Source organism: Sciurus vulgaris, assembly GCF_902686455.1.
Source record: "Sciurus vulgaris genome assembly, chromosome: 2".
In the NCBI taxonomy this organism is placed as follows: domain Eukaryota; kingdom Metazoa; phylum Chordata; class Mammalia; order Rodentia; family Sciuridae; genus Sciurus; species Sciurus vulgaris.
The window spans coordinates 127,552,925-127,575,528 of NC_136462.1; the positions used below are offsets into that span (position 1 = coordinate 127,552,925).

A 22,604-nucleotide genomic window follows, 5' to 3' on the forward strand; every position below is an offset into this window, starting at 1 on the left:
TTATTACAAATTTTCCTTTCTAAGATGTCACATTGCAATATGTAGTGTTTGATCTTTGGTTTTGACTTTCAATTTGAATGCAGAAAAGCTATATAATTCTATTTCTTCAGAATTTTATTACAGAAATTCTGAAAGAGAATTTGTGTGTGTGTGTATGTGGTACTGGGGATCATAACCAGTGCCTTGAACATGCTATGCAAGCATTCTACCGCTAAGCTACATCCCCAGTCCAGAAAATATTTTTTGGAGCACAAATTTCCATAAAGAAACCATGCTTATTTCAAAATAGACTATATGGGGCCTTTGAGTTGAGGGTTGATAGACTATTGAAAATGACAGTGACAAACAGATAATCATGCAAATCTTTGATGAAATGAACCTTTTTGCACACTTCAAAAGCTCTCCCCATCCCTGCAAACCTGGTAAGTAATTGCTGTGATCAGAGTAATTCATATTCAAATACTCACCATGTTTGCTCAGGGCATTGATAGTCCCAGATGTGCTACTATTGTAAAAAAGACATTAAGACTAATTTTTAAATATTTAAAATACTGTTTTCACAGAGTACACTGTGCCATTTCCAATTTTCCAAGGAAATGGTTCTTTTTAATGTGAAGCTAGTTCTTACAATAGGGGCTAATGTTGATTAAAGACTCGGTGTCATAGTTAGTTATGGTTCTACTTGAGGTAGATCACTCCTGACTCAACCACCATAATCATTCACATCAGTTCTCTGGAAGGAGCAATCTCATCAAAATACTTGGCTCCAGTCAATGAATTTCTCTCTCTCTCTTTCTCTCTCTCTCTCTCTCTCTCTCTCTCTCTCTCTCTCTCTCTCTCTCTCTCATGGATAGGGGAATGCTACCCAAACATATGACCATATGACCATTCCATTAAGACACGTTTCTAACATAACAGAAACAGAAATTTTGTACAAGAAAGGACAGATTTAAACATTGTATTTTTAGTATTAAAATAAATTATCTAGGGCATTTTTTTTTTTTTTTTGTAGTTTTAGGGATTGAACCCAGGCTCTTGTACACTTAGCTCCAGACCTTTTTATTTTTACTTTGAGACAGGATCTCATTAAGTTATCCAGTCCAGTCTCAAATTTATGCTTTTACCTCAGCCTCTCAGGAATCTGGGGTTTATAGGAGTGTGCCTTCAAGATGCTACCACACTCCTTTTTAAAGATATTTTTTAGTTGTCAATGGACCTTCATTGTACTTATTTATCTGTGGTACTGAGAATGGAACTCAGTGCATTACACTTGCCAGGCAAGCACTCTTCCACTTGAGCTACAACCCCAGTCCTACCCACTCTTAATAGGTTTTTCAACCAGGTCTTGAAGCAAGATTTTTCATTTTAGGTTAAAATTTTGTTCTACACTAGCAACAATATAAAAGCAATTGCATGGTGTTATGAACTCAGACTCAGGGACTTAGAACTGGAATCAAGACCACTATTTTTCCCCCAAATTTCTGATATGATATTGAGCCAATTTATTAACCTTCGTGGGTTGCAATGTCCCCATTTGTAAAATAGAGATTTCCCATTTAATGGACCTACTTCCCATAACTTGTCCAGTGAGATACATAGATCACTAAATCTAAGGCATTAACATGATGAGTAGATCAGAAGATTTATAACCTCCTTATCAATCTTCAACAGAGAGCATTTGTTGTACTATTTTAATTTTACCAGAGCATTTAAGCCCAATTATTGAATGCAAATACACCCTTTTAGAACAAGTTTAGTCAAGGTTTTCCTGAGATGGATCTGTGGCTTCCTAAGAAAGTACCAAATTAATTCTGATTATGGTTAATATAATATTCTCTATTTGTGGTGATATCAAAAGGGATATATTTGAATACCCTGATTCTAAAAGTAGGGCATTATAATTTATAATTACTTTCTAAAAGTTTTGTTTCTTGCCCTGCTACTATTTCCCCCAAGCTGATTATTATGTTCTCATTAAAAATAACAAACCCTGAAATATCTGCAATACAAAATCAGAGATCTGAAAATGAATTTGCTCTTTTTCACATAATATTCAACAGTTTAAATTTTCAGCAATGTGTAATGCAGTAAGCATATCTCTAAACTGAAGCTCAGCAAGGGTTTTCTGTAATAAAAGCTAGAACATGTCAAAAAAGTCACAACTTGGTCAGGACTGAGATGTTCAAGAATGTACATTTGGGCATAACTTACAGTATCTTTTTCTCTAAACTTCAGTGCAAAGTTGAATTTTAAAGAACTGTAAGAGAAATATAACTGAATGGTAAGTGAAAACAGGGACTTCGTATTGAGCTTTAGGTGACTTTTAGGTTGTGATATAATAGCACACGCATTATTCTAAAAAAAATCACTTGTAATAGGGAAATGCTTCTTATGGGAGCACTTGAAAACATCCTTTCTGTTTACTGTATGATTTGTGAGATCCTGAAACCAGTTATGCATAAGGTGATGGAATATTTGCATACTTAAAGAACCAGGGCACCTAGTCCATTTAGACAGGCCTGCATATATATAGTTGGCTAGCAGTTATAACTCCAATTTTATGAATCTGGAATTCCAAGTGAGCCGTGGAAGGGGTAAGACCTGCTCCTTTCATGTCTGTTGATACTTATTCAAATAGTAAGGAGAAGGCCCAATTGCAGTACTCTGCTGAGTGTTCACATACTGATAATGGAAGATGCAGAGCTAAGACCAGCAATCACCAGGCCCACAGAAAACACCATGGAAACACACTGCAAGTAGAGGCCTAAGGGGCACTGCATCATTGAGATGAAATGGGAGAGAGTATCCGGCTGCACCTGTGTGCCCTCACTATGGTCTAACCCAGTGTTCTCTCCAAGTCCTACTCCACAGAATTAGACTGCAGCAGGAGAGAGTGGTGAGTTAAGTTTTATTTCCTTTTATTTTCTTCCTCAATAATTCCCTGATAGGTTTCTTTTACATTATTTTAAGGAAATGAGTTCACCAAAATGTGAGTTCTTTTTATTTAAAAAAATGATATATGCCCAAAAGATGAGTTTATTTATTATTTTTTAATGAACATTGAAGATTCATATACAAAAGCTAACAGCAGTAAGTCAATCATGAAATACATACAAGGAAGTAAAATGGAAAATAACTCAGTTACGATGTCTCACCACTGAAGCACTACACGCTGGTGGCAGCGAGAGGTGGTCAATGTTCTGGAGACTGTGAACATGTGGGTTGAGGCCAAGAATGTCATCAAATCTCTTTTTGTTTTAACATCTCCTTTTATTTCTTGGTCATTGTTCAGTTAGTGGAGGGGTTCAAGTGGGGTGGGAAACAAATTTCTTCCCTCCCCACCAAAAAAAAAAAAAAAAAAAGATTTTTTTAAGCCTAACTGCTTAAAAATTTTCCTTGGGGAAAATTTGATATGCTAATCTCGTATACTATATATTTGTTATTAAATTTCTCTGCGTAAATGTTTGCCTATCCTATTTCTTAATGTCAGATCATGCAGTACTTCTTCAAATTTCAGAATAGTAAGAATTATCAAAGACAATTAATTTTGGACATAAATGCCCACTTTTTCCCTTTTAATGAAAAATGTGCTCTCTGTGATCTTTGTTTCTTTCAATAGTTGGTCAAGTAATAATCATGGAGCATTTCCTAAAATATTCATCTGCTGGGAAAATTTATATGAAATGACATTTGTAGTATAAAAAACATTGTTAGGTAACACTTGGAACAGTTAAAAATATACTTATCTTGTTGTAAACTATCGATGTTAAGATACTGAGCATCTGAGTGTCAGAGTCATTGTCTCCTGTTTTGCTAGAAAGTTGTTTGCTTTATTTACCAATGAGACACCTTCAAAACATCTGAAGTTACATATAGAAACATCAAGGCAATATTATTTGTACATATTATTAAACATGCAAAAGTTTCCTGAAAGTGCCCAAATACGGAGAGTCCTCTTAGCTCATACTCTCCCTGGTACAATTTTCCTGGAAGTATGGCTTCCTTGGTGTCTGGGAGTGTGGTGGCTTACTTTGGAGAGGCAGCTCCTTTAATCACAGGCTCCCTATTCAAATAAGTAGCCCAGTAAACTAGGTTGAAAGTGCCAAACAAGACTGGGAATACAATTCGGGACATCTTATCAATCTTGCTAATGCTGTTGTAAGTCTTTTTGCTTTCAGAAGTCTTCTCTTCCGGAGGTTTTACAGAGACTGAAGATGCGTTTGAGGTCCCGGCTGAGGTTTGTTCTTTTGGGATGTTTGGTGGGTGTGTCATCTTCCCAGTAGTAAAAGCATTTGTTGACTTATTTAGTATGAGTTCACGTTCCTTTTTCTGCAAAATACAATAAGAATATAAGGATATGTCATTAGAAGGCAATTGTCAGCTCCCTTTGAAGGTCTAAACGTATATCTCTTAAAAGATAAAGGAATGTCAGTCCAGCCCTGGGAGACTACAGGCCTCCTTGGAGTTCTAAGTCTAAAACCCAAATAACCAGCACCCAGGGAGCATGCCATGAGCAAGAGTCATTACTGATATTAATGCTGGACATTTTTTGAGAACCTAGAATAAACTGAATTAAGACTTCTCTTACACTAGAGACCAACAATCATTTCTTTACTTTTAAGTACATCAGTCAGAGTGAATGTGTGTGGTTGTAAGGGAATCAATAGGGACCTATAGGGAAAGGAGCAGAAAAGGATGCTTAAGAATTATTATACAATCTGTACCCTTTATGGCGAGATGTCTTTCACTCAGTACAATGCTTTTGAGAATCATTTATGTTGTTGCTTATCTCAGTAATTTATTCCTTTGATGGCTGAGTGGCATTTCTTTGTATGAATATACAACTGTTTATCTTATGGATAGATACCTAAACTCTTTCTAATCTTTACTAGAATAGATTCAGCAGCTGTGAACGTTCTTGAATATATTTTTTGTTAGCATGTTTTCATTTTTCTTGGATATGAAATTCTAGAGCAAGCAAGATAATTTATGGAGGAAAAACTCAGAATAGTGATTACTTTTGGAGAGGTGGGAACAGGAGCTTCCTGCTAAAAGGCATAGCAAACTTTCTGGAAGCTGATGATGTTTTATACCTTGGTAGAGATCTGGGGCACAAGAGTGTACGAGTTTGTCAAAATTCAGCAAAGGTGCTCTCAATATTTGTGTGCAATATGCTGCATAACTTTTACTTCAAAAAAATAAAACAACAAACCAGTATTGAATTCTAGTTAATGATATACATAATGATGTATTTATTTAGAAGTGTACTGTCATCTGAAATTCATTTTGAAATGCTTCAACATGTAAGATAAATTGATGGATGGACTAAGGATGGCTGGATAGAGAGATGACAGATGGTGATGACACAAACATAGTAAAATATTAACAGTGGACAGGTGTTCATTGTAAACATTTTAAACATTACTGTATGTTTTTTAATATATATTTTTAGTTGTAGGTGGACACAATACCTTTATTTTATTTTTTTGTGGTGCTGAGGATCAAACCCAGGGCCTCATATGTGCCAGGTGAGTGCTCTACCACTGAGTCACAACTCCAGCCCTTACTGGATGTTTTAAAATATGCATAATAAAATGTTGGGGAATATAATGTAATCTCATTAAGTAAAATTTGGAAAAAAGGATAGAAAGTGAATGAACGTATATCATCCATAAAAATCAGGAAAGATAAAAAGCTAAGAGGATAAGAAAGGTGGGAGTAAGTGTAAACAGGGAGAGCAAATGCTGAGCCAGGTGTAGGGAGCAAGGGGACCACTGGTGGTGCTGTGAGGAGGGAGGGAGAGGGAGGGGGCCACACATCAGAACTGTGTGCAAAGGCCAACCATCATATGAGCACCATGCCAGTCTGCTAGAAGGAATCAATAATTTTGCCTTACGGCTTTGAGTAGTTTCCATCTCCTGGTGTAACCAGGGAAAGAGGCACTTGAGAAGATACAGTGGTCCCTCAGTATCATGGAGGGACTGGTTCCAGGATCCTTCTCATCTTCCCACAGATATCAAAAACTAAGGATACTCAAATCCTTTATTTTATATATAAAATGGCTTAGTATTTACCTATTACCTAGGAACAATCTCCCATATACTTTAAAACATCTCTAAAACATTGTAAATGCTGCATAAATTGATACACTACAGTTTAGAGAATAATGACAAGAAAATAGTCTGCACGTGTTCGATACAAACACATTTTTTGTCAAGTATTTTAAATCTACAGTGGTTGAATCCAAGGATACCAAAAAAAAAAAAAACAAAACAAAACAAAAAAAAAACAAAACAAAACAACAACAACAACAAAAAAAACATGGATTCAGAAGGCCAAAGGCACATCTGTCATGATAATGTGTGTTTTTAATTTTGAAGGATAAGAATCAGGAAGAAGTGACTACACAGACTCAACAGAGTCTGGAGTTGTAGTGGACATGGAGATGTGCTTCTGAATCCCCGTCCAGAAAAAGCTTGCTGTCCAGCTGTGGGCATTGTGACTGGCTGTCATCTCCTTCAGGAAAAATTAGCTGCAGAGAGCTGTCTGTCTGAGTCTCATCGTTCCTGGGGAAGCAGACACCTGTGATGACCATATAGGCTGTAGCACTAAGTCCTACCATGATCCAGAATGCTTGCTCCAGAGCTTCCCAGTCAGTTATCCTAGGCTTTGCTGCGCCTGTATCACCCAGAGGAATGTCTTCTGCTGAGTCTCACTTCCTCCTCTGTGCTTTCTCAGATCCTCACCCATGAAAACTACTTTGTACCCCAAACTCTGATCTGGTGTTGACTCCTGTAGATCCCAACATAGCATTGTGGGAAACACAGTATATTTTCACATTCCTTCTATGTCTAAGGAGCAGTCAGTTTACACATGGAGATAAGCGCTGGGCTTACTCAGTTACATTCATTACTTGTGTCTGGACATCAGATGTGCCTGCCCAAAAGTCTGATGATTCCACTGCACGGAGCCTTACAGCAGGAAGGCTGGAATCCCAGTATCATAGTCTTCTGGGGAATGACACTTCATCTCAACATTCTACAAGACTGATGGAGGCAAGTCAGTTATTCTAGAACTCCCCTTGTCCTTTCAGGTTTCCATTCTGATTTCAATCTAGACCAGTAGGCTGAGTGTGAATGTGTCAAATAACAGTAATGGTGGCACTGTCAACAACATTCAACCACATTTCAGGTCTCTCCATTCACCCTGGGCTTTACTTTCCTGCTAGACTCAGTCATGGACCAGACAACTTCAAGTAATGCACTGATCTCTACACAGCTCTTCTACATCTGACTTAGCCATCTCCAGTCTGCCATCATGCAGCTATGGAAGACCCAGAAAGTTGGTGAACATTGACCTTGCAGCAACCCAGACCTGCAGGAGGCACCCTTTCTCCAGACTCCTTCCTTGTTCCTTCCCTAAACAAGTATACTCTTTGGTTCCCTTCATCTGCAGGATCAAGTTCAAATGGTTTGGTCAAGGACCTTCACAATCTGAGAGCACCCTGTCTCTAAAAATATTTTCTGGCTCCCTACCTGTAGTCCACTGCAGTCAGATCATTCCTGTTCCCCCTAACCCTCTGAAACACCCACCAAACAGGATCTTTGTAGTAGAAATGTCAAGCACTGGGGCAGGCACACCACACTATCAGATGTAGGCAGCAAACAGGGAGAAGGAAGCCCAGCATTTGCCAACTCATATAAAATACTACTTAAATGTACAGAGACTTTCTAAATAGACCTTCTACATACATGTGAGGCTCCTATTCAGGCTTCTCCTTCCCCTCTTCCAAGAAAAGGCAGGTTATGCCTAGCCTTCCTCCAACACAGTGAGTTGGACTTGGAAATGGCACTTCCATGAGCGACACTGGAACACAGGAGTACATGTTCCCAGGGAAGGAAATGCAGTGTCAAATCCAAGAGCACACAAGGGCTGTAGTTGGGATAGCAGTGAATACCCTCAATGGAACCAGGATCCTGGGCTGGCTGTTAATAATTTGTGGTGCATGATAGGGAGGTCAGGAAATATAATTCAAGTCTTCTACAATGCCTTCTGGGACTCCCTTCAAGCAGATTTTCCAAAGGAAGGATAAAAGCTTACTTCCAAGTCTGCCCCAATGACTCTGACCTCCCCTTCTCGCAGTACAAAGAGTTTATTTGTTCTATGGCTGGTATAATTAACAGTTTATCATGTGCTGTTTGCTTTTCTATCTGTGTACCATATTCTCATCTCCCGAAGGATATGATTCAGCTTAGAATCTTGTGTAATTCTTTTTCCTTCAAATGTTCCTTAAATTTGGGCACAAATAACCTGTTAAATACTTGATGATTAGTTGTTTTGAACAGAGACAACAGATTAGTTGTTTTGACTTTTCACAATTCATGTGCATGTTTTAAGTGAACCAAATCATTTAGTCAGTGGGACTAGGCATGATTGGCTGATGGATGCTCCCATTAAGCTGTGTGCTCTTTTCGTAGTCTGAATGCCACCCTGAAGAAGACACACTGCATGGTGAAGTGGAAAAAGAATAAGCAGGAGAATTAATCAATTAACATCTGCACAAGTTGTCCCTGAAGAGGCAGGAGTTATTTTTGCAAAAACAGGCATGAATACAAACAAGTCCAAGTCATTTAAGTAACACCAATTTTGCTTGAATGAAATTGGTTATTTAAAATATATTAGAAGAGTGATCTTTGTAAAAAAAAAAAATTGTAAGGGCTTGAATATAAGGGAAGGAATCACTCTGAGGTTGAGGGAGAAGCAAGAAGGAGAAGATTCTCATCTCATATTTAGATACAGAACAGGCATGCTTTCTTGGTCAAGTGAATCTGAAAGAAAGAAAAAGGAGGAAATTAGAGCCAGTACCTTGATCTTGGCTGCTTCCAAGGCTTTTTTGCCATCCCAGGCCCAGCCTCTCTTTGTAAAGTAGTTGACTGTGGCAAACTCGATCAGTGCAGAGAAGACGAATGCGTAGCACACAGCGATGAACCAGTCCATGGCGGTGGCATAGGCCACTTTGGGCAGGGAGTTCCGAGCACTGATGCTGAGTGTAGTCATGGTCAGCACAGTGGTTACCCCTGCAGGGTCAGAGCAGGTAGACTGGAGAATGGAAACAGATCAGCAGGGCCCCTATCCCCTGGTACAACACTGGCAAACATGACAGACAGACAAATACACCACTGTCATTCCAGCCTGCACCTGACTCTCTCTAGATGTGTTCATAATGTTTAACATGTTCATAGCATTTTAAATATCACTTATCATACATGTCTCTTTCCTCTAGAAAACAAACTGAGGAGGGCAGGAATTTGGTCTAATTTCTACATAGCTGCATCTGCTTTTGCTTGGACCAAGCCAAGCAAATGGTTGGTCCTCAACAAAGACATTTTAAGTGAATGGTGTGTCTTTGTGGCATTAGAGCAAGATCCATTGGAAAAATGGCAATCATGTTCACACAGTGTTTAGCAAAGTGCTTCACAAAGATATGCTATGTGTCCTATAAATAGTTGGGCAAGGCAAGTGAATGAGACGAACTTTCTTTCCTATGGATTAATCCAACCTGCAGACTTCAGGGAGCCAGGGTGCATCTGAAGCACTGTATCAGTCTGAGCCTGTCAATCCCTCAAAGAGAGAACCACATCCCCCTAAGACTGCTGTGCAAAGTGACTGTGGCCTCTAGGAAAAATGCTCAACATTACAGTGGCCACACAACAAGGTCAAATTCCTTGCGGGGGTGGGGACCCCTTTAGAACCGACAAATTATGGGTCACACTGTGACCTAAGCTACATTCCATAAGGGTGTTATAAGCCCCATTTTGCCAGAGGAATCCTGAAGATATAAAGGCATTTAGCAATGCACCCATGTTCACCAGCTGGTAAATGAGACCGCTCATCTTCAGAGTCAGGTCTAAACCTTCAGTTATATGTTTTCTACAGGCTAACCCTGCCTGCTGCCCTTTTCACAAAAGTTTTTTCTGCATGGTGTGTACCAGTGTATGGATGTGGGTGTAAACATACTTGCTGTGGGTCAAACAGTGTATCCCTTAAACTTCATATAATTAAGTTATAACCTCTAGGACTTCAAAATGTGATCTTATTTGGTAATATGGTCTCTACAGAAGTAATCAAGTTAAAATGAGACCATTAGCTTGGGACTAAGTAAAATATGACTGGTATTCTTTACAAGGGGGAAATTTGAGGCTGGGGTTGTAGCTCAATGGTAGAGCACTTGCCTACTATGCTTGAGGCCCTGGGTTATACCTCCAGTACCATCCTCCCAAAAAGAGAAAATCTGAAGACAAATATTCACACACTGCCAATACTGGAGTTGAGCTGCCACCAGCCAAGGACGGAAGCCTGAAATAGGTTCTCCCTCACAGTCCTGAGAAGGAACCATCCTGCTAACATCTTGATCTTGGACATCCTACCTTAAGAACTGTGAGACAAGAAAACTCTGTTGCTTAAAACACCCAGTCTATGACACTTTATTATGGAAGCCACAGGAAACCATGTAGTATCAGGGAATGGAATGTCACTGGTGTTCAGAGCAGTTATCTATTTTCATGCCAAGTCATTCCTCAAAGATATTTCCAAATACCATTGAACATGGATCTCTGCATGAAATTAATGCTTAAGGAGACATCAGTAGACAACTTAGATTTCTCTTAGGAATCAAATAATCACTGTGCTTGCAGGAGGAATTCTGTGCATTACCTCAAACAGGTCCCTTACATCTTCTCAGGTTGCTTAACATCCTAACATGTATTGGGAAACTCCAAGAGGGAACAGACTCTACCAGGCTCGGTCCCCAGTCCATAGTGCTATCGGGAAGCAGTGGAAACTTTGGGATGTGGAGGCTAGTGGAAGGTCTTCCAGCCATTAGGAGCATCCTAAGAAGAGGATATTGAAATCCCAGCACATTTCCCGTTCTCTCTCATTCTCTTGCTCATATTCTGATCACGAGGTGAGCAGTTTCATCACACACTTCTGCCATGATGTATTGCTTCACCAAAGGTCCCAAAGTAACAAGGCCAACTTACCATAGACTCCCAAACATAGAATCAAATTGAACTTTTCCTTTTTTTAAGATAATTTTTATCAGGTATTTTGTTACCATAGTACACAGTGAATTTTAAGGTGAAAGTCAGAGATGCTCAACTCTGTCCATTGTGCCAAGATACCTACTGAACTACATACATCTCTTTGTACTTAAAGTCTTAGGAATATAAAATGAAGTTGTTCTAGAATCTTATTATATGCAAGCATCCCTCAGGGGATTGGTTCCAGGACCTACTCAGATTCCAAAACCTATGGATGCTTAAGTCCCTTATATAAAATACCACAGCATTTGCATATAGTCTATGTGCATCTTCCTATATACTATAAATCATTTCTACATGACTTATAATACCTTATACAATGTAAATGCTATGTAAATAGTTGTTATGCTGCATTTTTAGGGAATAATGACAAGAAAAATAGTCAATGTTCAGTAAAGGTACAACTATTTTTCAAATATTTTCCATCTGCAATTGATTGAATCTAAGGAGGTGGAATTTGTGAATACAGAGGGATGATTATATAGGTGTGTGTGTAATTTATTACTGTCATATTGCATTTAATGTATCAACTGCAACATGATGGTTCATTTTAAAGTAGCATTTACACTTCAAAGTAAAATGCCTGATAACTTACAAAGTAGTACTTTATCAGCACTGTGAAAATGCTATAGCTAAATCGCACCTAAGAAAGATATATGCAGGCAATTTCAAACCTTAAAAAATACTACCAATGGAAGGCTTTCCAAAATGGGAGTAATTATCAAATAGGTCACTTAATATTCCCTAAACTATCATTCAGAGAGAAATCCTAAATCCTAATCCTTAACCTTAAATTGTGAATTAACTGGTCAATTTGTTTCCCAGGTCACAGAATGGACATGTAGCACTTGGAGTCTGATAGATGTGTTAGCCAGTTTTCCCTTATTGTAACAAAATACCTTAGGTAATCAACTTAAAAAGAGGAAAGGTTTATTGTGGATCACAGTTTTGAAGGTTTTAGTCCATAGTCAGGCCAGTTGCTTTTGGGCCTGTGGTGAGGCAGCACATCAAGGAAGAAGTATATGGTGGAGCAAAGTTGTTCACCTATGGTGACCAGGAAGATCAAGAGAGAAAAGGAAGAGACCACTCACTATTCCACAATTTCCTTTGTGGACACAGCTTCCTTTCATGACCTATCTTACCCCACCTCATAGGCCCCACCTCCTAAAGGTTCCTAAAGGTGTCACAGACTAGAGATCAAGCCCTTAACATGGGCCTCTGAGGGACAATTAAGTCCCAAATTTTAGCAGCGGCAGTGGTTTTTATTACCGTGGAGGTGGTTAGAATCAGTCACAAAACATTGATATCCAAGCTTGGTTTGGGGACACTCACCAAAAACTGTCCTGGCTGGGACGGATTCTCGGTTTAGCCAAAAGGATACCTGGGATAAGATCACTGTCATTATGCAGGGAAGGTAGGTCTGGATGACAAAGTACCCAATCTTCCTTTTCAGGTGGAAATGAGCTGTCATAATTGTGTATTCACCTGCAAAGAAGCAAATTAATGCACATCAGGCCTTGAGGTCTGACCATCCTGGGCCAAGGTTCCCACTATCATCAGTGGTGTCCAGGTCCCTCCTTCCACTCCACCTTCATCTTGGACAAGGGTTTATTTGTATTATTTTGGTTAATAAGAGGACAGAGCAGGATGTATGAATTTCTTGACAGTCCTTTTATAAGCAAGTTCTTATAAAGTCCCTACTTATAAAGTAAGTCCTTTATAAGTAAGTCTTTTGACCCCCAGCCTTTGAATAGCCTTTGCTGATGGATGCTTTTCCTAGGGAAAATCAGATTTGTGTGTTTTACTAATCCCTGGTCACAATCTGTGCTGTTCTGACCCGCCCCCTCGCCTGCTACTGCAATCAGGATTTCAGGATTTAACCTTTGCTGAAATAACTTGGGGTATCTCAGAGCCCTGTTGTGGGCATATAGATCCTTCCTATTTCCCAGCGGAGGTATCTCCAGGAAGGTGGAACGACCACTGACCGCCCAGGACTTTGTGCTTGCCCAGCCTGGGTAGAGGGTGAAAACAGCAACTCAGGAGGTCTCAGATTCTGACAGCTCATCTCTTCGACTGTCCACCAGAGCATCCTCTGTTCTTTGAAATCAGTAACATTTCATTGGGGATGTCCCAGAGCCTTCTCTGGATTTGCCTGGCTGTGTGGGAGGCAAGTGGGGACCTCCCACTCTTTGCTGAGAACGATGCTGTCCTGATGGTTAACTGGTAAGGAGCTGAGGTGGGTGGGCTGCCAGTTGGAGGGGAAGTGAGGGAGGTCTGTTGGGCCAGAGTCTTGCTGCCACTTGAATGTGCATCTCCCTGGAGAGATGGGAAGGATGCTTTGAGAACTGGAGGCTGAGCTAACCTGATCTGAGGATGACACTTCTGTGGCTGAATTGCAAGGAGTAGAAAGTGTGGCTTGGGAGCGGGACTACACTGTGGATGTGGAGAGGGCAGGCTTGGAACTGGCCCAGACCCCAGGTGGGGTCTCTCCTATGAGAGGAGTGGTCTCCTGGCAGCATGGGCAGTGGCCAGTGTGTTGGAGGGATGCCAGCCCCAGTGCTTACTGTGGACTGAGGTATGTGGATACTCCTGGGTGCCTTTCCTCAAACAAGTCAAATGTCAAGAGATGAAGGAGCCATAAAGGCAACACATGCTAAAATATGCTCTTTATAGACAAGGAGTCAAAATTCTCAGCAAAGTCTGAGACATACTGCAGTGATGGGGCACACTTTCCCCATGACCCCAGGGCAGGTAAGAGCAGGCAAGATGGGCTGAGTGGGAACGAACACAGAAAAAGGAAAGAGGGATAAAGAGAAGGGGCAGGGGATATGTCTAGTGGAAGGACTGGATCATTAATGATGATCCAGATTTTCCTCTCCTTAACTCTTGAAGCAGATGTGAAGTGTCATTCTGCTTTTGTACAGTAAGCTTTTAAATCACTCTCCTACTTTTCATTATTCTTGTTGTTTTCATTTATTTTTGAGTTGGAGGTAGTAAAATCAGGTGACACTTAAAAAAGCAGATGTTCTTTTTAGAATGCAGATGGGGGCAGAAGCCTCAACGATCCATTTTTAAAGAGCTACAAGAAGCAAACGCAAATGGAACCATCCTGTGTTGGACACCATGGTTCTTTTTTCCAAACTTCTGCCGTACCACCTTTTCACTCATTTTCATAAAATTAGACTGCTTCTGTTTCCTTACCCTTCACCATGGTTAACCCAGTGGTGAAGCTCTCCTGCCAGGCTCTCCTCCAACCCTCAACGATACCCAGTGCACAGGGTCCGTCAGGTGGCCAGACCCTGAGCCTATGCACGTGCAGGTACAGGAGGTGTGGACCTAAATGCCCTGTGTGCTGCCTACTAGTTAAAAAGGCGAGTGGTGCAGACACACGGGGATGCTGAGGGGCTCCCCTGAGGACATTTTCTGAGATTTAGAACTCACTTGTACTCAGGGCCTATTCCATTCCTTTGGGCCTTTTTTCCCCTCTGCTTAGGACTTTTTGTAGCCCTAAGTCCCCTGTCCCACCCACAGCAGCCTTGTGACTGCTAGAGCCTGGCCTGCTCTCAGTCAGGAGATGTCTGACCACACGACTTCAAGGCCCCAGAGATCAAATGCATGATATTCCTTTGACCTCCCCACGCACCTCATATCAGGTGAAGTCAGGTTTGGATTGCCTCTGCAGGCTCAGGTCAGCCCCTGCAACTGGGATTGACAGCATCTGCTCCCTTCTCGGTATCCACTCAGCTATTCCTTTTAAGCTGCTTGGTTGTTTTCTCCCAGATTCAACCCCAGGGAGATCTTCTCTGAAATGTTCAGAGCAGGAGGCAGGGGAACAGGTAATTGAGAGTATTTGCAAGAAGACGTTTCCCTTTCCTGCAGAGATCGCACCTCACTGCTTGGGTAGGGGATGTTACATAAGCAGGTCCACTGGCCCCCAGGCAGGGCTTGCTTACACCGTGGAAAATATATTGCAGATTAATGCCTCACATGCTCCTTAATTCTCCTGGATGCTGCAGCTGGTGCCTGTGTGTGTAGCTGCAGGGAGGGGTCTGTCCAGGAGCCCTCCTTTCAGCCAGCTCTCGTGACAGCTATGCTGAAGAGGATAGTGCTGCTGGCCAGGGCATGATGTGCCTAAGCCATGCCTTCCCTCCTGTGTGGTCCTGGCAGAATGGGACACAGAAAACTGAGCTTCTAGAGAGTGTGGTGTTCTGCAGGTCCCTGGCTGCACAGCCTACAGGGGTGCTCACCTGTGCTGGTGCTAATATTCTCAGTGCCCACCGTCTGACCCATCAGGTGGTACTGGTTCAGTCTGGAGCCATCTTCTGCCACCACTACAGACTTGGTGGAGCCATTGGTCCAGACATAGACGACTTCAGAATTAGGATATGCATCTGTAGGGACAGAAGACAGGAAGTGTTATGAACATACAATCACTCCCAGACCGGAAAATATAAAGCTTGATGAGCAAGAAAGGGGGATGATGGGGAAGTCTGGAGAGTCAATGCTGAAGGACCTAAAGAGTGTAGGGTGGTCAGAGTGGGGCCACTGCCGTTCAGGCTCTTGCCATTTCAAAAGGCCTGGGTATTCAGAAGCCAGTGCCCTGTGCTTCTTAGTGTGTATTTTCTCTTTTGATGTAGCAGCGAGAGTACCAGCTCTGAGATCAGAGTGCCTGCATCTCCTCCGGCTCTGTGACCTTGACAACTCATACAGCCTATGCCTCAGTCTTTTCACTTATAGAATGGGCTAATAATAGAACCTTCTTCTTAGGTTCTGGTATAATCGTGCGACCTACATAGTGACATATGTGTGGTGCACTGATGATTTTCACTACCCTAAACCTTTCTCTTTTCTACAGGCATGCGCTATCAACACTGTCCTCAGTAGGAGGGTAGATGGACAGACAGGACCAGGTTCCCCCAGTGAATATGTTACCTTACATGGCATGGGCACTGTGCAGATGGAAGGAAGGTGCTGGATCTTAAAATCAGGAGATTATCCTAGATTATCCCAGTGAACCCAATCATATCACAAAACAGAGAACTTTCTCCAGCTGGAGCCAGATGGAGAGATTTAAAGCAGGAAAAATGTGCTCAACTGGTCATTACTGGCTTTGAAGATGGAGGAAGGGAATTCCAGGCAAAGAGAATGGAGATGCAAAGGTCCCGGGACAGCAGCATGACTGAAATGCCTGAGGTAAAACAGAGCATACAATGAAGAGGGCAGAGGGAAGGACAGATAAAACAGACTTCAAGGCCATTTTAAGGTGTTTGACTTGTCCTCCGAGCCAGGAAGACACTGGAGAGGGGAGTTAAGCAAATTAAATGATCTATTCAAATATATGCAATAAAAGGATCACTCTGAGTCAGGAGAGTGGAATGCAGGTGGAAAAGGGACAGAAATGGAAGAATAAAATTAAAACAATCCAAGTGAGAGGGAATGATGGTAAGAAACAAAGAGAAAAATAGAATACATTTTTCTAAAGCATGCTCACGTAAGAAACATGGTGTGAGTTTTGAGAGTAAGAATGCAGTTATTTGCGCTGAGTACGATGGTGAGAACCTGGAGGGTGCTGGCCACTAGTGAAAGAGCAGCATAATGTGTTGGAAGAAAGAGAGCAGGTAACGTTGCCTGCTCAGGGATGCTGACGTGTGTTGGGGGGCAGGTCACACAAGCCCCGGGTTCATGGCAGTGGTCTCAGTGTGATGTCACCTGAGGGCATGGGCTGGGAGGTCACCCAGAGAATGCTGATGAAGAACAGAGAGGGTGAGGCACAGCTTCCCAGGGTGCTGCAGGGTCTAGAGTTTGAGGAGATGTGGAGGGCAGAGTTGCAAGTGGCCACCACAGCTGGAGGACACAACAAATGTATTGTCCCCTAGTCTTGTAACATGGGCTGTGCATGATAGCCAAGGGGTGGTCAGGGAATCCAGCAGGGTCATCTAGGCACAAGCAGGTGTGCAGGAGCTTGTGTATTCCTGTGGTCTCTTCAGGACCCTTCAAATGAACCAGTACACGTGGCCCAGTTTAGCCCAAGAACCTACACCTTCAGAACAGGCTGTGTGCTTCCACTCCCAGCTCCTCCAACAGGGAGTGACACTAACTTCTGACTGAACAAAGCCATGCATTGTCACACAAGAGAATTCCAAAATGCTTCTGAGGCCTGGGGATGAGCTAGAGAGACAGGCTACAGGGACTGTCTCCCTCAGTAGGACACATGCTCTGGAATCCCCCAACAGCTGTGGCAACCGGAAGCACCTACAACGGCCATTCTTAGTTCTTACATTCAAAACCATATCCTGTCAGGAATTTCAAAAGGGAGAAGCCAGAGAAATGATCAAGCTTTTACTAGAAAGTGTGGAAACTTCTTTGCTAGTATACACTGTTATCCAAATTCTTGGTCTATGTGCAAACAAGTATTCGTAACAGTCAAAATTTATAAAACAAGCATGTATATAGCAAATACAAGGCCATCCTGTGTGCAGCTCACCAATATAGCTCACCATTTTGCTCTCCTGAGGAAGTATTCCAAATTTTATGCTTCCAGAAGCATTTATATTTTGGGCAGGGATCACCAAACGAGATATTGTTTGGCTTCACCCATTTCTTTTCTGCAATATCTGTGTTTTTATGTCCATTTAATTAGTATGTTTCCATTATAGATTTTGATACACGTACTTTTGGATATGTGCATCACAAATATCTGCTCCAAATATGTAGCTGTCTCACTTTGTTCATGGCATTATTTCGGGGAGAGATAAATATTAATTTTAATGTAGTCAAATCCATCATATTTTAACTTACAGTTTGCTTTTCGTACCTCTTTCCAAAAGCCCTTCCCATTCCTTGCTCATATATGACACTTAAAGCACACAAGGTTTAATGCGTTGCTTTTCACACATGGCCTTAATTATCTGAGGCTGACTTCTGTATGTATGTCCATATCTAAGTATCATACGCCATTTCCCCATGAGCATTTCAGTGTGACCACACTATCATGAGCTTGTCTTCCCCCTTCCCTGACTTGCAGGACTGTTCTGGCCGGTAATGCTGCGTACATCAGGAGCCCACTTTCTCCTCCCCCAATTCTCTTTCCACTCCCTTTTCCCGTCCCTCCTTCAATCCACTGCAATTATTCAGATGTTAGAAGAACATTCAGAGCTAGGAGGGTGAGGTCCCACCTCTATTTCTTCTTCAGCAGATCCTGGCTGTTCTTGGCTCTTTTCCATCCATATACATGATACAATAAGCTTATTAGGATTCATTTGAAAACAAAATCCTCGGGAGGTCTGTATTGAAAACCAGTGGATCTAGACTATAGGTTATAGTTTGGGGAGACAAGACATCCAACACGGAGTCTTTTCCATCATGAACATGATGTGTCCACTCATGTGTTTACATCTTCTATATCGAATTATCTTTCAATAAATTCATATCATTTCTTGCACAATCATCTTGCACAGTTTTTGATAGACGTCTCCTCCCTTGTGATATGCAATACTCTTTTTTAATGACCAATGTATCCTGTCCCAAAATTATGGTCATGTGGGAGGTCAACTGACAATTTTGCTGGGCCAGGGTGGGGTTGCAACCTTGAGAATTAATGATAGGATCCTAATGTTGATCTGCACATTAGTAAGGTATTACACAGAAGAAAATATAGTAGGCCTTTTTTTACAATTAATGAGATACCCGGAAAGGCATGCTTAGCTTTTATTACAAGTGCATTTTGGGTAGTGTACTTGTCAATCTTTTTCTAAAATTAGCAAGACCTCCTGTTTTCAAATTTTAGGTAATATGTAAAGGTGTTTTCATATGGATGGTATTGGAGCTCCCCTAATGGAATGTAAATGTTTTCCGTTGTAATTTCGTTGTCTCCTGGGAAGACAAGGTGCATCTCCGGGTAATGAAGGCATGTGTGGGGTGATGCTGTTCTCCCCCTTGACAAGTGGCTTTCTAAATGTGGCTTTCTAAACAGGCACTGCTGGGCATATTCTGCCACTCTGATGGCTCCCTAGGTTCCACATAAATGACAGTGAGATTTCTTTTGCCTATTATGCAAATGTTGCAGAACCTTGAATAATGCAGGACTGTGGATACTCAGACATGGATTTGAGCAAAGCAGTCAAATTGGATTCTGTCCAAATTGTAAGTGTGGATTGGATAGAGAAGGCTAATGAAGCAGCATCCTCTGGGTGAGGAGCAAGGCCCACTTCCTGCTGTCCCCAGACTGGTTCAAGCTGGTCCTGCACCTGTTGTCCTGTGCACCTGTTCTGTATCTTCTCCTCAGTTCATTTACCTCATACCAGGGAAATCTCCTGCGCTGTGCAGCTGGCCTCCTATGGTGGCCTCAGTCACAGCTGCAGGCTTCATTAACCATCCCTCCTTTCCATTTCCTTATCCACAGGGGTTTGGGAGTCTCCCTGGCCAGGAGAAGTAAGGTAGGTCCCCACACCCCTTAGGAGATGTAAATGGGTTGGGAAACATGAATCTCAAAGCTCACAAAAGGAGCTCAAAGCTTGGGGAAGTAGATTTTGACACAAAAATTCTGGGTGTTGCAAAATGGCTAAGATCATAGAAATTCATCTAAAGAGAACACAGAACATAGAAAATAATGCTTCTCTCATGGCTGACTACTTGATGCCAAGACTGCTAAGAAAGAAAAGGGAAATGAATGAGGATTAGGTTAGATGCGAGGGAGAGGAGAGGAGCAATGCCTGGGACACAGGGTGCTCTGGAGAATGGTGAGTCCAGGGGTGAGGATGGTTCCTAATGAGGAAGCAAGGGTGCTGATGAGATCATTGCAAGTCAGCTACAGAGGTGGGGGAGGTGCCTGAGACAGCCTTGGCCTACTGGGACTGATGACTGCCCCCCATAACCCATCTGCCCTCCTGAATGCAGGGACACTTATCATTTTTACTGTGGGATTGGGCTGGCACATAGCTGTAGAGGGCTTCTCCTCGGGCTCTGAGGCTGAGCAGCGTATTGGCCAGGGTGTGGTTTGGGACTGCCAGCAGGGAGGGCTGAGGGATCACTGGTCCAGGTGGAGGCCCTGTCTGTTACTTGTACCTCACTAGGCATGAGTTTTGGGGTGGGCAGGAGATTGAATAACAATATGAATCTTCCAGTTGGGATCCAATAAAATAGCAATTGTAAAGTAGATAAAAGTTATTGGGAAGCAGAGCAGACATTATCTACAACACATTAGAATAATTCACGTTTTTGCTTTTTAAACTCTTAAGTATTAAAAGCTCTTTTGATGTGGATGATGTTAGCATTAAAAATAGCAACAGCAAGAGGCACTGTGGCCTCCGGCATGTCTGACAATGTCAGTACAGAATCCTGAGTTTCACTCTCATCAAATTAAGGGTGGGAATAAATGACCACTCATGTCCATTTCAGCTCAGGTGTTTAACAACCAACACCAAACTCTTCTCTTTGGGTCAATGATGTGGCATCCAATCTTTCAGCTGGGACAACAGTAAAGGAGGCAATCAGGTTTACTGTGCCATCATTTGTCATGATTTAGAGTTCTGGAAAACAACACTTGCTTTCCGTTGACCATACATCAGCAGGGTTGAGCAAGAAGGTTTGAAACATGTTCACTCACAACTGACTGGGAAATTCATCATCACTGCCCTGGAGGTCTCTTAGCCTGAGTTGACACTTTCTGACCTCCTCTAGCATTGCAAATCCCAAGCAGAAGGTAGCAATGGCACAATCAACTGTATACTTAGAAGGCCTTACAGGAGTCATGTGTTTTAGTTTAACTATGAATGAAATAAGAAATTATGTGTAACTATCAGAATGACCTTGGACAACCTGTTTGAGCTCTAAGCTTCTTATCTTCCCATCTGCAGTTTTTGGGAAAATAACACCCACCTCCTAAGGGTTGCAGTAAGAATAAAGTATATGCGTAAATGTTAAGTATTTAGACTATATCTATCCGTCATATTGCAGATGCTTAATAAATAGTAGCCACAATGAGTGTAACCATAAGTCAAGAAGGATTTTTGCTTGGTGTCTAACCCAGTCTCAAGAAAAGACCTTTCTACTTGAATTTTCTCCTTCCTTCCTTCCTTTCTTCCTTGTCTTTCAAATTGAATCCACAGATCTCATACATGGTAAGCACTCACTCTACTCCTAATTCCCCAGCCCTGAACTGAATTCTGATTATCAGCAGATGTAATTTGTGAGGACAGTAGTTAGTCTTATTTGACAGACTGTGCAGGGACATCCAGGAACTACTAATAGCCATGTATAAGGTCTGTGTTGCTCTGCATTAGTTACATAAGATGTTGAAGAAATGCATATTAGAATGCCACAGGTAAATGGAACTTTGTGATCTGAAAATGTACAGCATTTGAGTTCTCTGAAACCTATGTCTCTAGCCTTTCTTTCTCCTCTGAAACTAGGATGGGAATGAGCACAGCAACTATCTAACAAGACCCTGTCACACACTACTGGTATGACCCTGTAGCCCCCTGGGTTGGAAACCAAATCAATAACTGACATGTAGCTTGCACAACATAGAGAAGAAAAGTTTTCAAAATATGAATATATTTAGACATGACATCTCTAAAGGTCTACCACAGGCCAATAACCCTGTTTTAAATTCAAGAGATAAAATAAATCATCAGAGTTTTGCACACATTTTACCATATCCAGAATCAGTTGAGAGGTACGTTAGCAATCAGCAGATGGGATGAATAGAAACACATCTGCCCTATTACCAACTAGGCTACCACTGTATATCACTAAGCACATCACCAGGGTATAGTTAGGTCCTTGCAAAATTACACAGGGTCTAATGGAAAAGGATAAAGAAACTATGCTCTCTGTATCTGTGTCTGTCAAAACAAATCAGGAAAGAAGGATTGCCACCCTCCCAGCAGGAAGGATGGTCTGCCTTCAGGACAGTAGTAAGGCACACAGCAGGAGGACAGGAGTCCTCAGAGGAAATCCCTTACATAATTTTGTCCCTTTAATGAACCACTTTACTTTTTCACCTTCAAACCAACAGCTTCTACCAATTACTTTCACTTTCATGTCACCCTGTCTTAAAATCATGGTGCTATCTTTGAATCATGCCCCTCTTTCATCCAATATATCCACTTTTCCTATCCAGCTAACAACTACTCTTAGGTCTCATCTCTTCCACCTATTCATGGGACTTTCTAGCTCTTGATTTCATGTCCATGAACAGTCATTTCTGCACATGGTTCCTTTGTTCAACACACATCGGCCACTCCACAAACTACTTTTAAAAATATTTTCATATTTATGGCCCTTCCTGTTTGGCTCATAATGCCATTCTGCCAATTCCCCAAAGGAGACTTCCACTCTTGTTAAAATGTATTTTTCATTGACAAATAATAATTGTGTAAATTTATGGAGTACAATCTGATGATTTGAGCTATGTGTATATTGCAGAAAGATTTGAAAAGGCTATTTAACATATCCATTACCTCACTGATTCATCATTTTTGTGGTGAGAACATTAAAAGTCAA

The 22,604-nt window shown here is 41.6% G+C and overlaps 1 protein-coding gene across 1 annotated transcript in view; it reads right to left on the minus strand.

Moving 5' to 3' along the window:
* Positions 1-3,044: 3,044 nt before the first annotated feature.
* GABRA5 (gamma-aminobutyric acid type A receptor subunit alpha5) overlaps positions 3,045-22,604 on the minus strand; it is a 76,573-nt gene continuing 57,013 nt past the window's right edge. The window contains exons 8-11 of the mRNA XM_079124578.1: positions 15,347-15,490; positions 12,432-12,584; positions 8,866-9,077; positions 3,045-4,329 (exon numbers count right to left, since the gene is read on the minus strand). Of these exons, the coding sequence (XP_078980704.1) occupies positions 4,027-4,329; positions 8,866-9,077; positions 12,432-12,584; positions 15,347-15,490 (812 nt within the window). The 3' untranslated portion in view covers positions 3,045-4,026. The remainder of the gene's footprint in view (positions 4,330-8,865; positions 9,078-12,431; positions 12,585-15,346; positions 15,491-22,604) is intronic.